The 18,502-nt window shown below is 51.7% G+C and overlaps 1 protein-coding gene across 8 annotated transcripts in view; it reads left to right on the plus strand.

Annotated features, from left to right (window-relative positions):
* The window catches only part of NTRK3 (neurotrophic receptor tyrosine kinase 3), a 383,244-nt gene that overhangs the window by 72,571 nt on the left and 292,171 nt on the right, over nt 1-18,502 (plus strand). For all 8 annotated transcript variants that reach the window (XM_028122166.2, XM_088025201.1, XM_028122167.2 and 5 more), the window contains exons 2-3: nt 11,284-11,358; nt 12,049-12,120. In XM_028122166.2, coding sequence (XP_027977967.1) covers nt 11,284-11,358; nt 12,049-12,120 — 147 coding nt within the window. The remainder of the gene's footprint in view (nt 1-11,283; nt 11,359-12,048; nt 12,121-18,502) is intronic.

Raw genomic sequence — 18,502 nt, forward strand, 5'->3', positions numbered from 1 at the left:
GACTTTCTCCTCCAAGGCCCATTGGGGAGAAAGGGTCAAAGTCAATGTGTCTCTCCCTGCCTCGGGCTGTTTCTACAGTTCATCAAAGACCTCTTCTTTCTCTCCTAGTTCAAAGCTGAGTTATCTAGTCAGGATTGGAGGTTTTATGATCAATGCGGTTTGACTCTCATCTGCAGACAAGAGGAGAGTGTCTCTTAGGGGCCACGGAGTACTGACCCACCCTACTCCCTATGCCTGCAACCCCACGGGCACAGCTTACTTCTTTATACCTTAGTCTCTTCAAATGGTTGGAGAAAATGCGGGTCCTGGCAAGACCTCAGCCACCAGACGGTTTTTACGACATGCTGCAAGATCCTTGGGTTCTGAGGAAGGACATTCCTTTATTCATTTGTTCATTCGAGTATTCTACTCTGTACAGGGAACAGGGCTGAGTGTTGTGGATACAGTAGTGAACAAGGTAGACCAGCCGCCCACCCTCACAGAGCTGGCATTTTGTTAGTAAAGAGATGCAGAAAACAAGTCAACACACACATGAGAGAATGACAGATTTTGCCAAGTGGCATAAAAGAACTATCTAGAGCGGCATTTCCCAACCTTGGCACTGTTGTCATTTTGGGCTGGATCCTTCTTTGTTCCAAGGGGGCTGTCCTGGGTTGTAGGATTTTTAGTCACATCCTCGGCCTCTACCCACTAGACTTTCCCAGTCGTGACAATCAAAAAAGTCCCCAGTCATGGCCAGATGTCCTCTGGGGGACAGAATCCGCCCCTGGCTTTTGAGAACAAGTGATCTCGAGGAAGGTTATAGAGAATGATTTTGGCTGGGTTGGTCAGGAAAGGCCTCTCTGAGGAGATGACATTTAAGGAGAATCCAAGTGCTTTTAAGGGCAAAACCAAGTGCAAGGGCCCTGAGAGGAGGGGGAGAGCTTGGGGTTTTGGAGAACAGAAAGGAGGAGGCTGGTGAGACAAAGCCAAGTGAACAGGGTCGGTTCATTTGAGCTGAGGCAGGAGACGCCCAAGCCAGACATGTGGGGCCTCGCTGGCTGCGGTAGAGGCTGGAGTTCATCCCAAGTGCGGGAGGAGCCACTGGAGGTTTGTTTTTGGAGGGTGGGTGCCGTGGGGGAGGGGGGCATGATCAGATTTATGTTACAAAAAGTTCATTCCGGTTTTTAGTCAGGCCAGAGCAGCGGCAGTGGTCCCCGTCTTGGAGGCAGTGGTCTTTGGGAGAGGTAACGATGGCCTGGGTCCAGGTGAGGTCATGGGAAGGGGACAGAGCTGATATCTCTTGTGCAGGTGGACTGCTCAGGTGTGGATATTGCGAGAGGGGAGGGAGCACTCAGTGATGAAGTTTGGCTTCGGTGCCTGGGTGACACCTGTGCCATTTATTGGGACAGAGAGGAAAGCCAAGGGCTGGTGTTGGACCTACTGATCTATGGGGGAAGAGCCTGGAGCTCAGTGGGCAGGTCTGACCAGAGACACACCTTTGGACTCTCTCAGCGTGTAGCTGATGTTCGGGGCCAGCATGTGGGTGAGACCACCACAGAGCCCCAGGGAAAGACCTGGGAGACACCGACATTTAGGGATCAGGCAAAGAATATGGACCCTGCAGAGGAGACGAAGAAGTAATAGCCAGGGGAGTAGAAGGAAACCCAGGAGAGAGTAAAGTTCAGGAATCCGTAAAGAGAATGTTTCAACAAAGAGAGAGTGGTTAACCAGGTAAAATGCCCCTGAGAGATGGGGTAACGGGGTGGCAGAGCAGAGTCTGCTGAGTTGGCCAGCACGGGAAACACTGGCGACCTTGGCAGGGCAGTTTCCACAGAGCGGCCGGGACCGAAGACTTGTTGGGCTGGAGAATCCAAGGCATGTGAGGAAGGCAGTTGGGCCTGCAGGAGGAGACTGATTCTCTGAAAACATTTGCCGCGAAGAGATGTAGCGACATGGGTTGGTCGCTGGAGAAGGACGTGGCGTGAAGGAGAGCCCTTTGTTTTTTTTTTAATTTTTTATTTTTTTAAAGGTTTTTTGTTTATTTGAGAGAGAGAGAGCGAGTGAGAGAGCAGAAGCAGGGGGAGCAGCAGAGGGAGAGGGAGAAGCAGGCTTCTCCGATGAGCAGGGAGCCCAATGTGGGGCTTGATCCCAGGATCCCGGGGTCATGACCTGAGCCGAAGGCAGTCGCTTAACTGACTGAGCCACCCAGGCGCCCCCAGGAAAGCCCTTTAAATGGGCTCTTCTAGAATGTGTCTGTATGCTGATGGGAAAATCTAGTAGAGAGAAAGTGAGGGTCCAGACGAGAGGGAAGGAAAAAAAAAGATGAATGAATCCTTGAGAAGGTGAGAGGGGTCAAGGGCAGGGGACGGCCCCTGTAGGAAGCTGATAGAGTGCCAGGTGTGTAAGTTCTGCCGTTGATCACTTTGAGGGTTCCCTAAAGCATGCATGCATTCATTCATTCATTCCCTTGGCTGTCACTGAGCACATTTGCATGGCACTGGAGGTCTGTGCCCTCAGAAACCTCCTGATCTGCTGAAAGCCATAGTCATGTGGGCAAGGGGAAGGTGGAGAAGAGGTGCCCAGGTGCCGAAAGCATGCCCATCTCGTCTCCTCCTCTGTTTGGCCAGAGGGGGGCCCTGCCCACTTCCCCACTCCTGACAGTGAGCATGAGCAACAGACCTGAGATCTGGTCCATGGGTCCCCGCAGACCTCTGGGATCACCATTTGTGGGCCTTGTAGTGATGCCCTAGGATGCCCATCCCTGATTGGGATGTTGAGTGGTGTGCCCTGGGCCACATCCCTCCTTGGGGAGCAAGTTCAAGGTGCCTGTGGGGTCTGACCAGGCCTCTGGGCTGCTCCAAGGGGCCAGGGTGAGGACTGTGCCGGCACGGAGCATGGAAAGCCTTGGGCGTGAGGTGGGGCCTGGAGGGGGCTGCTTAGCACCAACCTGGGGGGCGTCTTCCCAAGTACGTACTTATCCTGGGGTACCTGCTCTTCTTTGCGATTCTGGGGGTGACTAAGTGGTGAATAAGACAGATACGATCTCCCTTCTCATGCATCCTAGTTCTTGCTTATGGACACTGACGACAGACACATAATCAAATAATCAAATAAGACAATTACAGATGGTTATTAAGGGCTGTGAAGGACATGAACAGGGGCTTGTGCCAGGGAGCAGCTGCATGGGAAAAGGGGGTGTGTGTGTGTGTGCTCACATAGGGGTCAGAGCAGGTGTCTCCGAGAAGGTGACCTTTGCAGGGAGCCCTGAGGGCGGAAAAGGAGCCAGGATGAGTGTTTCATGGAAGTTCTGGTTGGGAATGCGTCTGGTGTGTCTAAAGACAGGTAGGTGAGCGTGGCAGGCGTCCAGATAACAAGCAGGTATTAAGAGAAGGGGCCCCAGGAGCAGCCAGCGGCCGGCGTATGCAGGATCTCGTGGGCCCTGGCACGGTGTCCTGATTTCATTGTAAGGGCCATGGGAAGCAGGTGGAGGGTTTTCAGCAGGGGAGAATGTGAGCAGGCAGGTGTGGAGACTCTTGAGGGGGAAGAGTGACAGCAGGGGACCCAGTGAGGAGGCAGGGGTGCTTTGCTGGTGAGGTGGCCACAGCCCGGGTGCCGATGTGGGCATGCTGGGGTCGCCAGCTCACGCCCACCCACCTGCCCAGCCAGCCAGTGCAAATGAAGGGCAGCAGTTAGCCCGGCGAGGGGCTGGCCAGTCTGGTCCCAGGCAGTGGGGTGAGGGGGCGGCACGCAGGACAGCCCAGACTCCCCAGTGAACTGGCCAAGTCCCAGAGGAAATCTCCCTCGTGGGAGTCAGGCCTTTTCTTAGCAGGGTAGCAGACGGGGGGTGTGCCCTTCCTTGACCTTTTGTCTGTTAGCAGACAGAGCATCTCAGCACCTGAAGAGCACAGGTGTGTGCACAAACCTTCCCGGTTCCTGGCACGAGCTTTAGAATTGATCAGGACGCCGACACAGATACTGTTGCTTCCCATCTGTTCACCGCAGGATGGGCATGTTCCTTTCTGCCGTTCCTGGGGGTCCCAGAGGCGGGGCTGCTTCACCATGGTCCTGGGCATGTAGCTTGTAGAGCCGGTGTGCTAATGTGCTGCACGCTGGGGTCACCAGTCCAAGAAGGCTCCCCAGGCTCTCAGGTCCAGCTCCCCAGGCATCTTGGATCTCTCCCGACAGCTGTCAAGGGAGAGAGAGCTGGGTGACTCGGCTGGTGTGATCCAGTGCGGCTCTTCCCCAGCCCCCTTGGAGCTATTGCTCCAGACGGTTTGTTTATAATGCTAAACATATCAGATAATTGAAAGCTAATGCTTCTGTCTGGATCACTAGACATACTATGCCTGGATAACAAATCAATTTCCTTATTGCCCTACAAGGCTTCGAAGTCAAATGCACGGCACATTCGTTGTGTGTGTGTGTGTGTGTGTGTGTGTGTGTGTGTGTATGTGTGTGTGTGTGCGCACAGACTTGTGCTCATGCATGCGTGGGCTCCAATGCTGATTTGTTAAGAAATGGAATTCTAGGCTAGTTTCCCCAGGTACTGAGCTCCATCCTGCAGTTCAGGCCTGCGTCCTAGAATCGGGGTTCAGGTGAGAAGGGGATAGGAGCCTCAGGTCTGACGGGGAAGTGTCTGGAGGGAGGCGGTATCTGTGCACAGCCTTGTTAGCTGAAGCTCTTGCGTTCCGTGTTGGAGGAGTGGGGCATCTGAGAAATGCCCATTTCAGCTGCCTCCTGCCAGGAGGCACCTCTAAGAATAGATATACAGAATATGATATTAGTGGCTTATGCTTAGGTGCCACCAGGAAAAGCATGACTACACCTCTAAGAATACTTCACTTATCTCTCGACCTTAATTATCCAGAAAGGGGATTAGAAACAAAGACAAGGACAAATATCTACCTATTTGTGTGTGTGTGTTTATGTTCTCTTAGATCTTTATTCAGGTTCTATTTATTTTCCTTCTCTGATTCCAGCAGAGTAATGGAATCTGCTATTTCTCATTCGGGTGCTAGGCATCAGCACTGAATTGAGGGCTAAGACATTGCCTCATCTAATCCTTACATCAACTGGATTTCCTATTTGGCTGGAGCCAGAGAGCTAGTATCTCTGAGGACGCTGAGAACCAGAGAGCTTCGAGAGTAACTGACCCAGGGGCATCCAGCTTCCAAGGGCCAGAGCTGGGTGTCTGCTTCTGGTCAGCCTGCCTCCGGGGCACCCACGCTTAGCCTCTGGGCTTGGAGGGGCTGCCGAGCAGACTGGTCGCAGCACATTGCAAGGGAGGAAGGGCTCTGGGGGGTGATGGCCCACAGCCCGAAAGCAAAGGAAGAGCCACGAAGCTGCTGAAAATGGACACAATAACCATTAGAATTTAGGAATCATGTCAGGGTAGGCCCATTTGGGTAGGGACACAAATTCTGCCTGCTTCAGGAACCTGTGAGGGTGTCACTGGGTGATAGAACTCAGCAGGCTAGGTCACGGTGATCCAAGATCATCAAGAAAATATAAGTCATGTCTGTCTACTCTGCTTAAAAAGGCGAGGAGGTGTGTAATGCATTTTAGGGGGAAAAAGAAACATCTAGCAAGGAAGTTAAAACATGCAAAGGTTTTGCATTTAAATTTAGTTGTCCGGAAAATTTGGTTATGAAGAATAGCTCGTTAATAGCAGTGAGAAGGCACAGTGAAAATAACAGTGATCTTACAGCAAGGGAGGAGAGAGAAAAGGTCGCAAACATGGCCAGCCATGTGTAAAGGAAGGAAGGAGGCTCGCTTGTCCCACCAACCAACCCCTTGTCTTGCCGAATTTCCGGTGACGAGGAATGTTCTGTAAGGTGAAGGGAGACACCGGTCTTGCCCTTCTTCTCATGGGCCTCCCCATCAACTTCAGTCCCTTGGTGATGGATGGAAGGGGGTGGATGTCTCAGTGTTCTAGAGTTTTCTATGTATAGGACTTAAATATTGGAGTTATAAACAACTCTTAAACATATCCACATGACATGTTTTTAATTAAAATATGGACCACACAGTCTGTACCATCTCATTTTTATACGCTTGGAGATTGCCAGTTCATTTCCATATTGGCTCCAGCCAAACAGAAGGAGGGAGAAAGCGATGGTACAAAAGCACAGTCGAATTGATTCTAGTACAAAGGTTTTTTATCTTTTCCCTGGATGTTTTAATTAATATTTCACTTGTGCCCTAGCTCATCCCCAGAATGGGTGGGGAAGCAGCTATCTGTGATTCCAGGACTGGGTCCTGTCGTTGTGAGTCATTGGGAGTGGCTTCATTTCTGGTGGTTTTTCTCCTACTCCCGAGGAGGCTGGGCGCGTGCACGGTCCCTCAGCTCCGGCACACCCCGCTCCACCTGACAGCAGCGTGCTCTTTGACCACAGAGGCTCACCTAGGCCTCATTGAGGTTTTCTGAGCTGTAGCCCAAAGCCCGGCTCTGGCTTGGTTGCTCAGCGTTGTCATGAATTAAGCCTCCCTGCCTCCCTTCTCTCTGGAAAAGTGTTGCACATTCCCTCTTGGTGAAGAGTCATGATTCTGGGGTGTCAAGGAAGGGCAGTGGCCAGAGTGGGGGGACAGGGCACTGCATTGACTCTCTGGATGGAGCATTTCCCATTGCCGAGAAGGACAAAGCTATGCAGAAGATGAGCTCTCAGTGAGAGGGAAAGACTCCTGAGGGGGGCTCCAGCCAGAGCTGGGTAAGGGAGACCGTTATTGCTCCTGGGGTGTGTAACCTGGATTGGGCCGTGGTCCAGTGCACCAAAGGGCCCCTCATTTCCTCTCAAGTAATGCCCTTGACTTGCAGGAGGCTGGGGAGCCATAGCTGTTGTTGTTCTTCTCTCACCTGGACCCAGGGACCTAGAGGCGAGCTTTTTGGTTTTGGCCTGGGGCCTCTTAGGGTTTGCTCAAAGCAGTCATTTTTTTTTAAAAAAGGTTTTATTTATTTATTTGAGAGAGAGTGCATGAGTGTGGGGAGGGACAGAGGCAGAGGGAGAAGCAGACTCGCTGCTGAGCAGGGAGCCCGACGTGGGACTCGATCCCAGGACCCCGAGATCATGACCTGAGCCGAAGGCAGATACTTAACTGACTGAGCCACCCAGGCGCCCCCAAAACAGTCATTTTTAAAACTGTTGGCTGTTTCAAACCACGGAACACAGTCTTCAATAGTGATCTTAAGGCAGAAACCTTATATGAGGTAGGGCTTCCCAACTATGGACATTCTGGGCCAATAATTCTTTATTGTGGGGCCTGTCCTGGGCATCTGTGGACAGTTTAGGAGCATCCCTGGCCCCTGCCCACTAGATGCCGGCATCATTCCCTTCCTCCCAGCTGGGACCAACAAAAATGTCTGCAGACATTTCCCAATGGTCCTTGGGGGGCAGGATGGCCCCTTGCTGAGCGCCACTGTATAAAAGGTGACTCAAGTGGGGGTACTTTAGCCAGGATGGGAGCCTCCTCTCTGCCCCTGCCCCTCACTGCTCCCCAGGAAAGCGAGCAGACTGAGAATGAGGCTGCAGATCTCTGCAGGGCCGGCCCCGCCAAGCACTCTGTGCCCAAGCGGACGAACGCAGAATCTTGTAGTCCCACCGGCCTGAGTTCCTGGCATGGCTCTGAGCTCTTTCTCTCCCATGGTGAGGTGGGTTCCTGAGACGCCTCTGCGGGGATGCACCTGGCACAGCCTGCGGTCCTGGAGCGGGGTGACCAGCGACTGCGCCCCACAGGGTTCAAATGCCGAACCTTCCTTTAAACAGTGATCATCATCGATTGTTTTTCAAGGGACAAAGTTAAGTGCTCAGGGATGATAGCCTGGACACCCAGGAAAGCATAATAAAAGGAGAAGCCACATACTAGAGGCCAAGGTAACTACTGTTTACCACGAACAAAACCAAACCAAACCTACTGTCATATTTATCCTATTTGTTATGTTTTTAGAGGCTGCCTTCCCCACTTAAACTTGTAGCACACAGCAGCTACCAGAGCTCCCACAGCTGACTGCCCCCCCGGGGCTGGTACCGAGTGGTGAGTCACCGGCAGACTTGGCAGGTGCCCCACCGATGTCATCCACAAATGTCAGGCTGTACCTTCGCCTCAGAAGCCGCCCTGAGCTGCCGGCCGTGCATTCCCTGAACCTGTTCCTAATTTCTGCTTGAGCAGTTTTCCTGGAGGTCATGAATGACAGATTAACTGCCCCTCCACGCTTCTGCCAAATGGAGTTTTTATCAATGATTGCTGAGAAATGACAACTTCCAGCAGAACCATGATGCCATGTTTAGCTTGAAAACTGGGAAAAGACTGCTCAGTTTCTACAAAGCACAGGGTTAAAAATAACCATCCCGGCTTGCGCTCCCTGAGGACTTACTGTGTGTCCCGAGCTGCCGTTCCGTTTGGGCTTTTTAACACGGCCTTTCAATTCTCACGTCATTCTTACACTGGGGCTATTTTATTACCCCATTTGACAGATGAGGAAACCGAGGCACAGACAGGTGAAGTCCCTTGGACGGGGTCACACATGGACCGAGGTAGCGACGGGGCCAGGATATGCATCCTGGCAGCCTGGCTTGAGGCAGGGGCCTGTCGGCGAGCTTCTTCTATAAAAGGCCAGTCTCTGCCACACTTCCTCAGCCCAGCTCCATCTCTGTAAGCGCAAAAGCCGCTGCAGACCACACTAAATGAAAGGGTAGGAACCCTGAAATTTGAATTTCGTATACTTTTCACATGTCACAAAATAGGATTCTGCTTTTTTTTTTTTTTTATGTATGAACTATTCTTAGCCCTCAGGCTGTACAAAGACAGGTGGCGGACTGGATTTGGCCAGCAGGCTGTAGCTTGTTGACCCGGTTCAAGAGTCCAGGCTCTTTACCGCACCAGGGCACCGCGGCTGTGCTAAGTCTCTTTCCCTGTACGGGGAACCTCAGACCCAGTGGAGGAGGCAGGGGCCGGAGTCTCTTGACCAGGGAGCCTTTTGCACCAAGGAGTTTATTTGTTGCCCCGCCGTATCTCCGAGTGAGCCTATGTCAGGGATGGGCCGGCGTGTGCCCATCAGGACATGAGGGCTAAGAAGGGTAAACTGATAGAATGCACCGATGATTGACAACTCGGCCATAAATAAAAACACATTTACGGGCTTCTAATGAGGGCGAAGAAAAATGATTTCGTTTATTTAAACAACTGATTGATAGCTGCTTGTCAGGAACAGACCCTAGTCTGTGGGCTCCGGTGAATGAACAGTCATCTGTAGGAATAGCGTGATCTACCTGGTAGATCACACTGGACCGATGGTCCAGTGAATACACCCGGGGGGCACTGGCACAGTGCCTTACTCCTTCTGGTATTCCTTTTCACCTGACATGGAGCCAGGGTCCCTGCCCTGGCAGGACCAGACCAAGCAAACCGCCCTGGGGCCATAGGCTTCCAGGGAGAAGACTTTGGAGTTGGAATTCAGTCCCGACCTGGCCACCTGGTCCCTGTCCCCAGCAGATGTCAGTGTGTCTGGCTGCTCAGCAGGGGCCCCGAGAGAATGTGGTACAAAACGGGCTCTCTGCATACCTTGTCACTGTGAGGCTTTGAAATGCTTCCAGGGGCCCTGGCCACCACTGCCCTGCGGCCTTCCTGGTTCTGGCTCCACTCAGTGGCAGATGGAAGAGCCACGGGTGTGGTGGGGCCAAGGAAGAGATGTCTGGGGAAGGCGGCTGCCACTTTTCTGGCCTCAGTGTGCCTTGGATAGCTGTGGGTTGCAGGATGAGCGAAGAGGGTACTCTGACGTCGGGGGCGCTGATGGGAGCGTCGGATCCTGGGAGGGCAGGGTGGGTATCAGAGGGCCTTCTCCTGAGGCCTCTTGGAGCTCCTTGGGATAGAGATGTGGATGAGTGGTAATTTCTCACACAACTCTAGAATCAGAAAGGGCCTTAACAAATCAATAGCCGGATGGTTCTTAACCTGGGGACCCCAAGAGCTATAATGGAGGATGTTCGTCCCTGGCATTTTGTCAATATCCAAAAAAAAAAAAAAAAAAAAGAGCAGTAATCAAACCTATGACAAGCCCGCTTCCTTTGCTTATAGAACTTTCAAGTTCCTTTGCTTTGGGTGGACCTTATCCACTGGGAGAGTTAGTGCTGGTTTATATCTGTTGATAAAAAGCTCTGGTGAGGGCTCCTGGGTGGCTCAGTTGGTTAAGCGACTGCCTTCGGCTCAGGTCATGATCCTGGAGTCCCGGGATCGAGTCCCACATCGGGCTCCCTGCTCAGCGGGGAGTCTGCTTCTCCCTCTGACCCTCTTCCCTCTCGTGCTCTCTATCTCTCATTCTCTCTCTCTCAAATAAATAAAATCTTTAAAAAAAAAAGCTCTGGTGAATGGTGATTTATATCTTCGATTAATAAATCCGAGAAGACGAATTAATTATTACTTAATAAATGTATAGTGTGCCTGCTCCACACAAACCTCCTTAAATAGGAAGTGTCTTGGGAGAAAGCTCTAAACGGAAATCTTTGTGACAAGGAAGAAGAGAAGCTGCTGAGCTAGGGAAACCCTCTCCTTTTGCAAATGAAGACACAAGAGACCCAGGAGACCCAAGAGGTCAGAGTTCTGGCTCAAAGCCACGGGTCTTTAGGTCCCAGAGGTGAAGCCAGAACTGGGTTCCTTGGTCTCACCTTCTTTCTGTGCCTCCCTGGTCCCCAGCCTGCCCCCTCTTTCCTGGACTCGGTTCTGCCCAATCAAGCTGTCTGTTCTTGAACTCCAGGTGGGTTGGGCTGTGGTCACCCGAATGAGGCGGTCAGTGTCTGGACCCTGGGGGACCCCGAAGTGGGTGTATGCTCCTTCTGAGCCTTTTCACTCAAAAACCATGCCCACCCGCAAGCTACCCTCCCCCTCCCCCTTTTTAAACCCACATCATTTGTGTCATCATCTTCCTGGCCACATGAGAAAATGAGCTGCCCTTAGGAAGTCCCAAAAAGGAAAACAAAAGCGAGTGGAAGTTAGATAAGTCCTGAAGCCCAATGGGGAAGCTGGGTTTCGAGTCTTTAAAAAGGAGAGCTTTCTGGAGCCCAGAGGGGACATTAAATGCTGTCCCCGGGCCAGGTGCTCTGGGTCTCATGACGGTCCCATCAGGCAGGGGGTGTGCAAGCCCCCTCAAGGAGGGAGGAACTGTGGCTCAGAGACACCTGGCCATGTGGCAGAAGGCCTGGCTTGCATGTGGACGATTCAGGATTCGAACCCAGGTCTCTCTGGCTCTAAAGACAGCACCTTACTTGTGGACCCTGGCCAACCTGAACCCTGTCTTTCCTCCTCCCCCTGCAGACACATAGAGAACTGGCGAGGTCTGCACACGCTGAACGCCGTGGACATGGAGCTCTACACAGGCCTCCAAAAGCTGTGAGTGCACCAGACCTCGGGAAGGGCCGAGAGTGGTGGGCGGGCGGGGGGAGCCCACTGCCTTTGGGCTGCCCTCGGCACTTTCCTCCTCTGTTCCTCTTTTAGTAGAGTCGGTACCACCCACTTAGGGAGTGTCCACGCCTTCAAAGGCCATCCGCTCACTCACCCATGCTTCCCCTCAGCCCAGAAGACAAGGGGGGCTGTGTGGTCTCATCTGTAGTTAGGGATTCGGGGCAGGACCCGAACCCAGGTCTCCCGGCTAGTGATCTTCCCTCAGCCCCATGTTTCACGAATGGTCCCCCTAGCCTGCAAAATTCCCCAGGCCCCTCCTCCTCCTTTGGACTTCAGTGGTAGTGGTCGTGGGGGGTTTGGCGTGGGGGAGGGAGTGTCCACAAAGGGGGTTGCAGCCCTGTAGTCGCTGGACCAGATTCTTGAGCAGAAGGCCTGTTACCCTCTTGCCAGGATGAAGAGATTATAGTTGCCGGCTCATCCCAAACCCTCACCCAGGTCCCAGTGGTGGGGGTGAGCCCAGACGCCCTCCGCGGGGCACCCAGTGATGCTGATGATGAGGAACTGCGTTCAGTTCACAGGGGCGGCTGGAGGTCCATGACCTCCTGTCAGCCTCAGCCCGGAGCAGATGTCCCTCTGCTCTGTAAGCTCTGCTGACCCTGTTTTTCTCTCTCTCTCCAGGACCATTAAGAACTCAGGACTTCGGAGCATCCAGCCCAGAGCCTTTGCCAAGAACCCCCACTTGCGCTATATGTGAGTAGAGCTGGGTCCTGGGCTGCAGGGAGTGGGTGGGGGTCGGGGGAGACACATGGCAGGGAGGGTGCTGGGCAGGGGAGCTAGCTGGCGACCTGGGGTCTAGGCCTGGCTTTGTCACTGTGTGCCCCGGGCCTTAGACTTTGCCTCTTAAAAATGAGGGTTTGGGATTTGAGCATCTCTAAGATTCCTGTGAGAAGGAGGAGCCTAAACCAGGGCTTAGAGCCTCCTCACTCCCAAGGTTGTTTGCTTTTCATTTGCAATTTTATGGGACTGTAAGTAATAAGAAGTCCCACTCATCTGGGATGTGAATGCCACACCTCTGAGACCATTTTCGGGTCCCTGAGTGTGTGTCCGTGCGTCCCTGTGTGTTGGGTGCCATTGGAAGAAGAGGGAAGGCAGGGCCAGACCAAGCGCCATGTCTAAGTAGGTTCTGGGTTCACTGGAGAAGGGCTTCGAGAATGGCACCTGTACCTGAGGTCACACAGCTTCGTTTGGGACAAGTTGCAGGCCACATGGCTCCGGGTGGGATTCTTGTCTGTACTTCCCTTCCCCCACCCTTCCCGCTCCTTTCCATGTCTGATGGTGGCGGGGCCTCCTCAGGGTTGGACCTGTGAGGGTAGAATCAAATGAGCTTACTGCTTTCTCTCCAAGCCTTGTTCTCCACGGAAGACTCTGGGATTCAGTGGGAGGGCTGCCATATCCTGGGGAGAAGGCGGGCTTGAGAGGAAGCCTGGGGGGTGGTTAGGGGAAACACCAGCCTCCTGTGCCCACAGGGGGTGCTTGCTGTCTGGTCACCTCTTCTTCCAGGATGGTGGCCATCTTGGACATCCATTGGGCACCTTCCCCGAGAGAGCAGAGATTCTGCAGGGACCAGGTGGGGAGGGAGGGGTCTGTTGTATTTGGGGATGAAAAAATGGAGCAGTGATGGGCAGGCGAGTCTTTCCTTTGTCCACGTGACCGTTGTAGTGGCTGAGGCACTTTGCATTTGCTAATGGAAGGGCAGCGCACTGGATGGGAGTCTCCTCTGAAGAGGCAGAGCCTCCGAGGGAAGCTCTCAGAAAGTGGCAGAAAGGGAGGAAGAGAAGGAGAAGGGCTTCTGGAGGATTGTGGTGGGAGGGGTGGTTCTTTTCGGGGATCCTGACCTCACCCTCTGTCCTCTGTGTGCTTTCTCAGGCACACAGTGAGTGCGTGGTGTGTGTGTGTGTGTGTGTGTGTGTGTGTGTGTGTGTGTGTATTTATCAGTTATGGCCACCCTTCTTTGTGCTAAACTTCCTTTCCTCCATCTGGGAATGGCACACACTGTAAGGCCCTTGCTCAGGGCCCAGTGTCGCAGCTTCACACCTCCCAGTTGTCTCATCCAGCTGTTGCCCCCATCTCCGAGGCGAGCATCTGTGGGGAGATTCTCCCGATGTGCGTTCTCTGCAGCTGGAGGTGTAGCTGGGACCAGAGGAGGGCTTTGGACCAGTTGTCCCAGGTGTTTATTTTATTGGGGATTTGAATTTCAATGTAAAATATCCCAGGGGAAAAAGCTTTTGACCTCTGAGGAGTCTTTCTTTTCGTGCTAATTCATACAAAGTTCACAAAGCTAACCGCCCCTGGCCGATCAGGTGGGGACGGTGGAGGCTGGGGACCACATGTTCCCTGCTACAGGGTCAGCTAGCTGACTGTTGCTCTGTGGAGGCAGGGCCTCATGTGGCCAGACTGACTGTTTTTTTCAAGAAGAGCTAAAGGTCTGGTGAAACCCCTCAAGTTTTAAATGCTTGGCAATGAAAAACAAAACCCCTCAACTCCATGGGCCAAACGAAACAGCTCCGTGGGCAGAAGAGGACACACGAAGTGCCAATTTGTGGTCTAGGGTATTACTTGGGGGAGAGAAGCTGTCAACTTGGAAGAAGCTCTGTCCCCTTCGCTCAAGGACAGTGGCTAGGTGCTCATGCCCTAGAGCTTACAAGGCATCGTGTCACCCATAGCTCCCGGGGAAATTGAGGGGGCTTTGGGACCCGTCGCATTTCTTTGGGCCACAGAGGTGGGAGTGGGGGTGCATCTCAGGTTACAAGTGTTTCTGAAATGGAATGTACTGGAACATTCCCTTGACTTACCCTTGAGGTCCTGGAAGAAGGCTGTGACCCATGTCTCCTTGGGGATGATCTGGGGTCTGGTGGGTGGTGGCCGTGATAGGCTGATGGGGTTTTGCAAGACTCCCAGGGTTTAGGGGGCAAAAGGGGTCTGGTTGGAGTAGTTCTGTTGATAGCTGCGAGACTGCCCATGACCTCGGGCCCTGTCTTCTCCCGGAAGCATTGGCCAGCTTTTGCCAAAGCACTTGCTGTTGGCAAGAAGGATGGTTTACTATCAATATATCCCCAGTTTGGGCCTGGCTGTACATCAGGGGCCATTAGGATTCTCAGCTTGGTAGGAGAAATTCAGCACCTGTCGAGGGGCTCCCCTAGGCACCGTGGGGCTTCCAGGGGAGTCTAAGGGTCACAGGGGAGTCTAAGGGTCAAGGTGTAAGGGCTGGCTTCATCGATGAGTTTCTTTATGAACTTTTCCCACTTACGAGGACACACCCCCAATCCCAACAGAGTGAATTTCCCGGCAGCTTCAGGACATTTTTCTCCTGGCAAATGGGCCAGGTTTCTCTGCTCTCTCACAGCATCTTCTATTTCTGTCCTCTAAATGCGGTTACGAGTCTTCAGGCCCCAGCTGAGCAATCACAAGATGATCACTTACTCCAACACTAATTGCCAAGCCCTGGCTTGGCGGCTTTTTCTTTTTTTCTCCCCCCCCCTTCTTTTAGGGTGATGGCTGAGAAGTCTTTTCTTGTCCCTTCTGTACAGAATAAGAAGCAGGAAGTGAAATCATCACCCCCTGTACCAGTGTCAAGTTGTGCAGGTTGTTCTGATTGGCTCAGTTTTCCCTCACTTCTAAGCTGCTGTTGCATTACTCAGGGTCCGCTTCTTCCTCGGGCCAGAAAATGAACCGATGTTAAGGCCAAGTTTTCGTCACGAAGAAGGCTGGGGAGGAGGGCTCTTGTGTCCAGCTTCAAGGTTTATGAGTGACTGGCCCATCTTCTCTTGACTCCTTCGGTGTTCTCTGTGCTTTATTGAGTGTGAGAAAAGGAAATATTGATTCATATACAGCAAGGGAGATCCTGTCTGAGAGACTGGAATGTCCTTGACCGTTAGGTCCTTTCCTTGATCTTCAAGATTTTTGGATTGAGGATTCTTAAGGATAAGGATTTTCCAAGTGGATAATTGGAATTGCTATTTGCTAATCTGCAAAATGGGCACAATAACAGGGCCCCCTTTGCGGATGGGATGTGGGGAAGATGAAGTGACCGGAGGCACATACAGCTCTCAGCCCAGTGCCCGGTAAATGGTCAGCGTTCAGAAATGGCAGTCGCTAATAATGATAGTAATTATTGTGATTTATGGTGATGATAATAGAACCGAAGAGGGGGAACCAGTTGGCCTCGATGATGATTCTGACTGTGACTTTATTCTGGAAAAGTCGTAGATCTGTTCTGCAGTGGTGTCCACCTCTCTGGCATCTGGAATACTCCTCTCTGCAATCTCTCGTGTCTTTCTTCCTTGAATACCGATAAACGAACCCTGATAGATTCCCTGTTCTCTCCATTTAGTCCCCCTGCTCTCCTTCTCGACAATGTTAGTTTCAGAAAGGACCCAAACAATTCAGTGGATGAGCTTACCCCTTAGTTTCCATCTGAGTGGAGGGCGCATCCACCCGCACGACTGAAATTGGATTGTTTGCCGAATTTCCCAGCCCCACCTCTGCAGCTGGCTCATCTCTTCCCTTCTGGGGTTGGTTTTCTCTGACGTGGCTCACACATCAGCCAGATCTCCACAGTCTGGGGTCCCCATGGCACAATGACGTAGATGATTTTCTATGAACGGCACTAACATGGCGGGTGGTATGTTCTTTCCTCTGTAGAGGACGTCAGGGTTTTCCGAGTGCTGTCCTGTAGTAGAACATCCATGAAGTCCTCTGATTCTCTTTCCAGGAATCTTTCCACTGTAGCTCATGGGCCAGAAGATGCAATGTTTTCCACTGAAGCAATTAAAACATTTTTTTCTTATGATGGTTAGAAAATTGCATAAAAAAATGCTGGTATGGGGGCACCTGGGTGGCTCAGTCGGTGAAGCGTCCGACTCTTGATTTTGGGCTCAGGTCATGATCTCAGGGTTGTGAGATCGAGCCCTGCATCAGGCTCTGTGCTCAGCACGGAGTCTGCTTTAGATTCTCTCCGCCCCCCCCGTCCCTCTGCCCCTCCCCCCACCTCTAAATAAATAAATAAATAAATAAATAAATAAATAAATAAAATCTTTTGAAAAGTGCTGGTATCAGGAGAGAAGGAAAGGCTAGTGTTGATTGAGAACTTACTGTGTGCCAAGGACTGTGCCTGGTGTTTTTGCAAACATCACTCCTCTCGGTAACTGTAGGTTAGCGTTCCTCTATTCCCATTCCATAGATGGGAACATTGAGGCTCAGAAATCATAACTGCCTTCCCCCAAGTTCACACAACAGTTAGTGGAGCAGCCAGGACCTGGACTCTCATCCCTTTGCCTCTGAAGTTGGTGTACTCTTCTACAGTCCTCACGTGTTTGTCTCTCTCTCTAGTTGTCCAGCAAGAACTCCTTATGGGAGGGTTGGGAGTCTAAAGTTTTATTAGAGCTGATGTTTCCCCTGGGGATTTAGCACCATCCATCCTCAAAGACCTCTGTTGTGAAAGCTCTGTTTAGTTTCTTTTCCTATTCAGGTCAAATCCTATAACAACAGTTACGTTACAACCCGAATATCTTTATCATAAAAGATTCTTAGCATTCGCCTATGGCTCGCTCATTTCCAAGAATATGCAGTGTGAGATTCCAGCAAGCCAAAAGAATTTTTATTTAATTCCTTGGAGTTGTTGTGGTCAGATTTCTCTCGCATTCTATTTCTTGCGTTTTCTCCCACAGCTCTGGGCGCCACATTGTTACTCCTCTCTGTCCTAAGCAAACGTGCACTTGATCTTCAGCTTGGGATAGCCAACCCCGAGCTGACCTGTGTGGGAATGCGATGGGGTGAGGAGGGGGAGAATGTCCTGATTTGAGCATGATTGTCTTGTTATGTTCACAAGGAGGGAAAGTCAGCAGCCCTGGGCAGGTAGGAAAGAGGAAGTGGCCAGAGTCCTTACCATTGCAGGACTCGGCTGAGAAGGCAATACACTCCTCCTGAGGTTATTGGGATGGAAGCATGGTGAGACTGATTTATTATGTCTTGTAAATCACTCAGTGCTTTTTCTCCTTGAGATCACCCCCCTTTCTGGGATGCAAGACAATGGGTAGATATTTTATGGGTAGACCTTTGCCTCTCTTCCTGCTCCTTCCCTCAGCACTGAGACGTTCCTCCACATCCCAGAGGGATTGGTGAGTGGCACGCTTGTCCCCTCACTGCTTCTCCACATGGGCTCTTCCTCCTTTGTTCCACTGGAGGACTTAGCCACTGAGCACTGTATAGTTAATAGCGTGGGCTTTGGAAATAGAAAGGCCAGGGCTCAAATCCTGGATCCTCCACGTCTTGGTGTAATAAGCTTCTCCATCTTACTTAGGCAAGTTTTGAGTTTTGAGTTTTGAAGGGACCGTAAGACCTCCTACTTCATAGGATTGTCCTGAGCCTCCACTAAGACAGTGCTTAGAAAATGCTTCAGACAGTGCTTTATGAAAGACTCTGTATATTTTTTGCTGTTATTAATGACTTCTCCCCTGCTCTTTGGTCTCTGATTCCACAGAATCATAGGTAATTAAAGCTGGAAGGGGCTCTAGAGTTATAACCCCCCCCCCCGCAATTTATATTCCTGTACCTGCTCCCACCCCTGCCCTTTGGATTCCTTTAAATTGCCTATTTGACATCTCCGTTTGGGTGGCTAAGATGCAGGTCACACTGAACTTGGCCCAAAACAGAATTCTTGATTTCAGTCTACCTCCTCTCTCCAAACCCGTTTCCCCTGGGTGTTTCTTGTTTTTGTAAGTGGTACCACTGGACAGATCACTCATGCCAAAACCTTCCAAGTCGCTTTTGCCTCTTTGCTCCCCTTTGCCTCCCTTCCTCCATCCTTCCATCAGTTAATTCAAATCCATCAGATACCTTGTATCCATCCACGTCTCTCGTCGCCTCCTCCACCACATGCCATCTTGGTCCTGGCCACCAGCCTGTCTTCTGGCTCTGGCAATAGCTTCCTATCTGGCTTTTTCTTACCTTTGGTCCCCTACATTTCATTCCCAACACCATTGCCAGAGTGATATTTTAAACACATAAATCTGACTGTGTCACTCTTCTGCTTAAAGCCCTCCAATTACATCCCACATTACTTACAATGAAAGCT

This window comes from Eumetopias jubatus, unplaced genomic scaffold, assembly GCF_037043125.1.
Source record: "Eumetopias jubatus isolate StellerSeaLion01/CBP00866 unplaced genomic scaffold, mEumJub1_p1.0 scaffold_7, whole genome shotgun sequence".
Classification (NCBI taxonomy): Eukaryota; Metazoa; Chordata; class Mammalia; order Carnivora; family Otariidae; genus Eumetopias; species Eumetopias jubatus.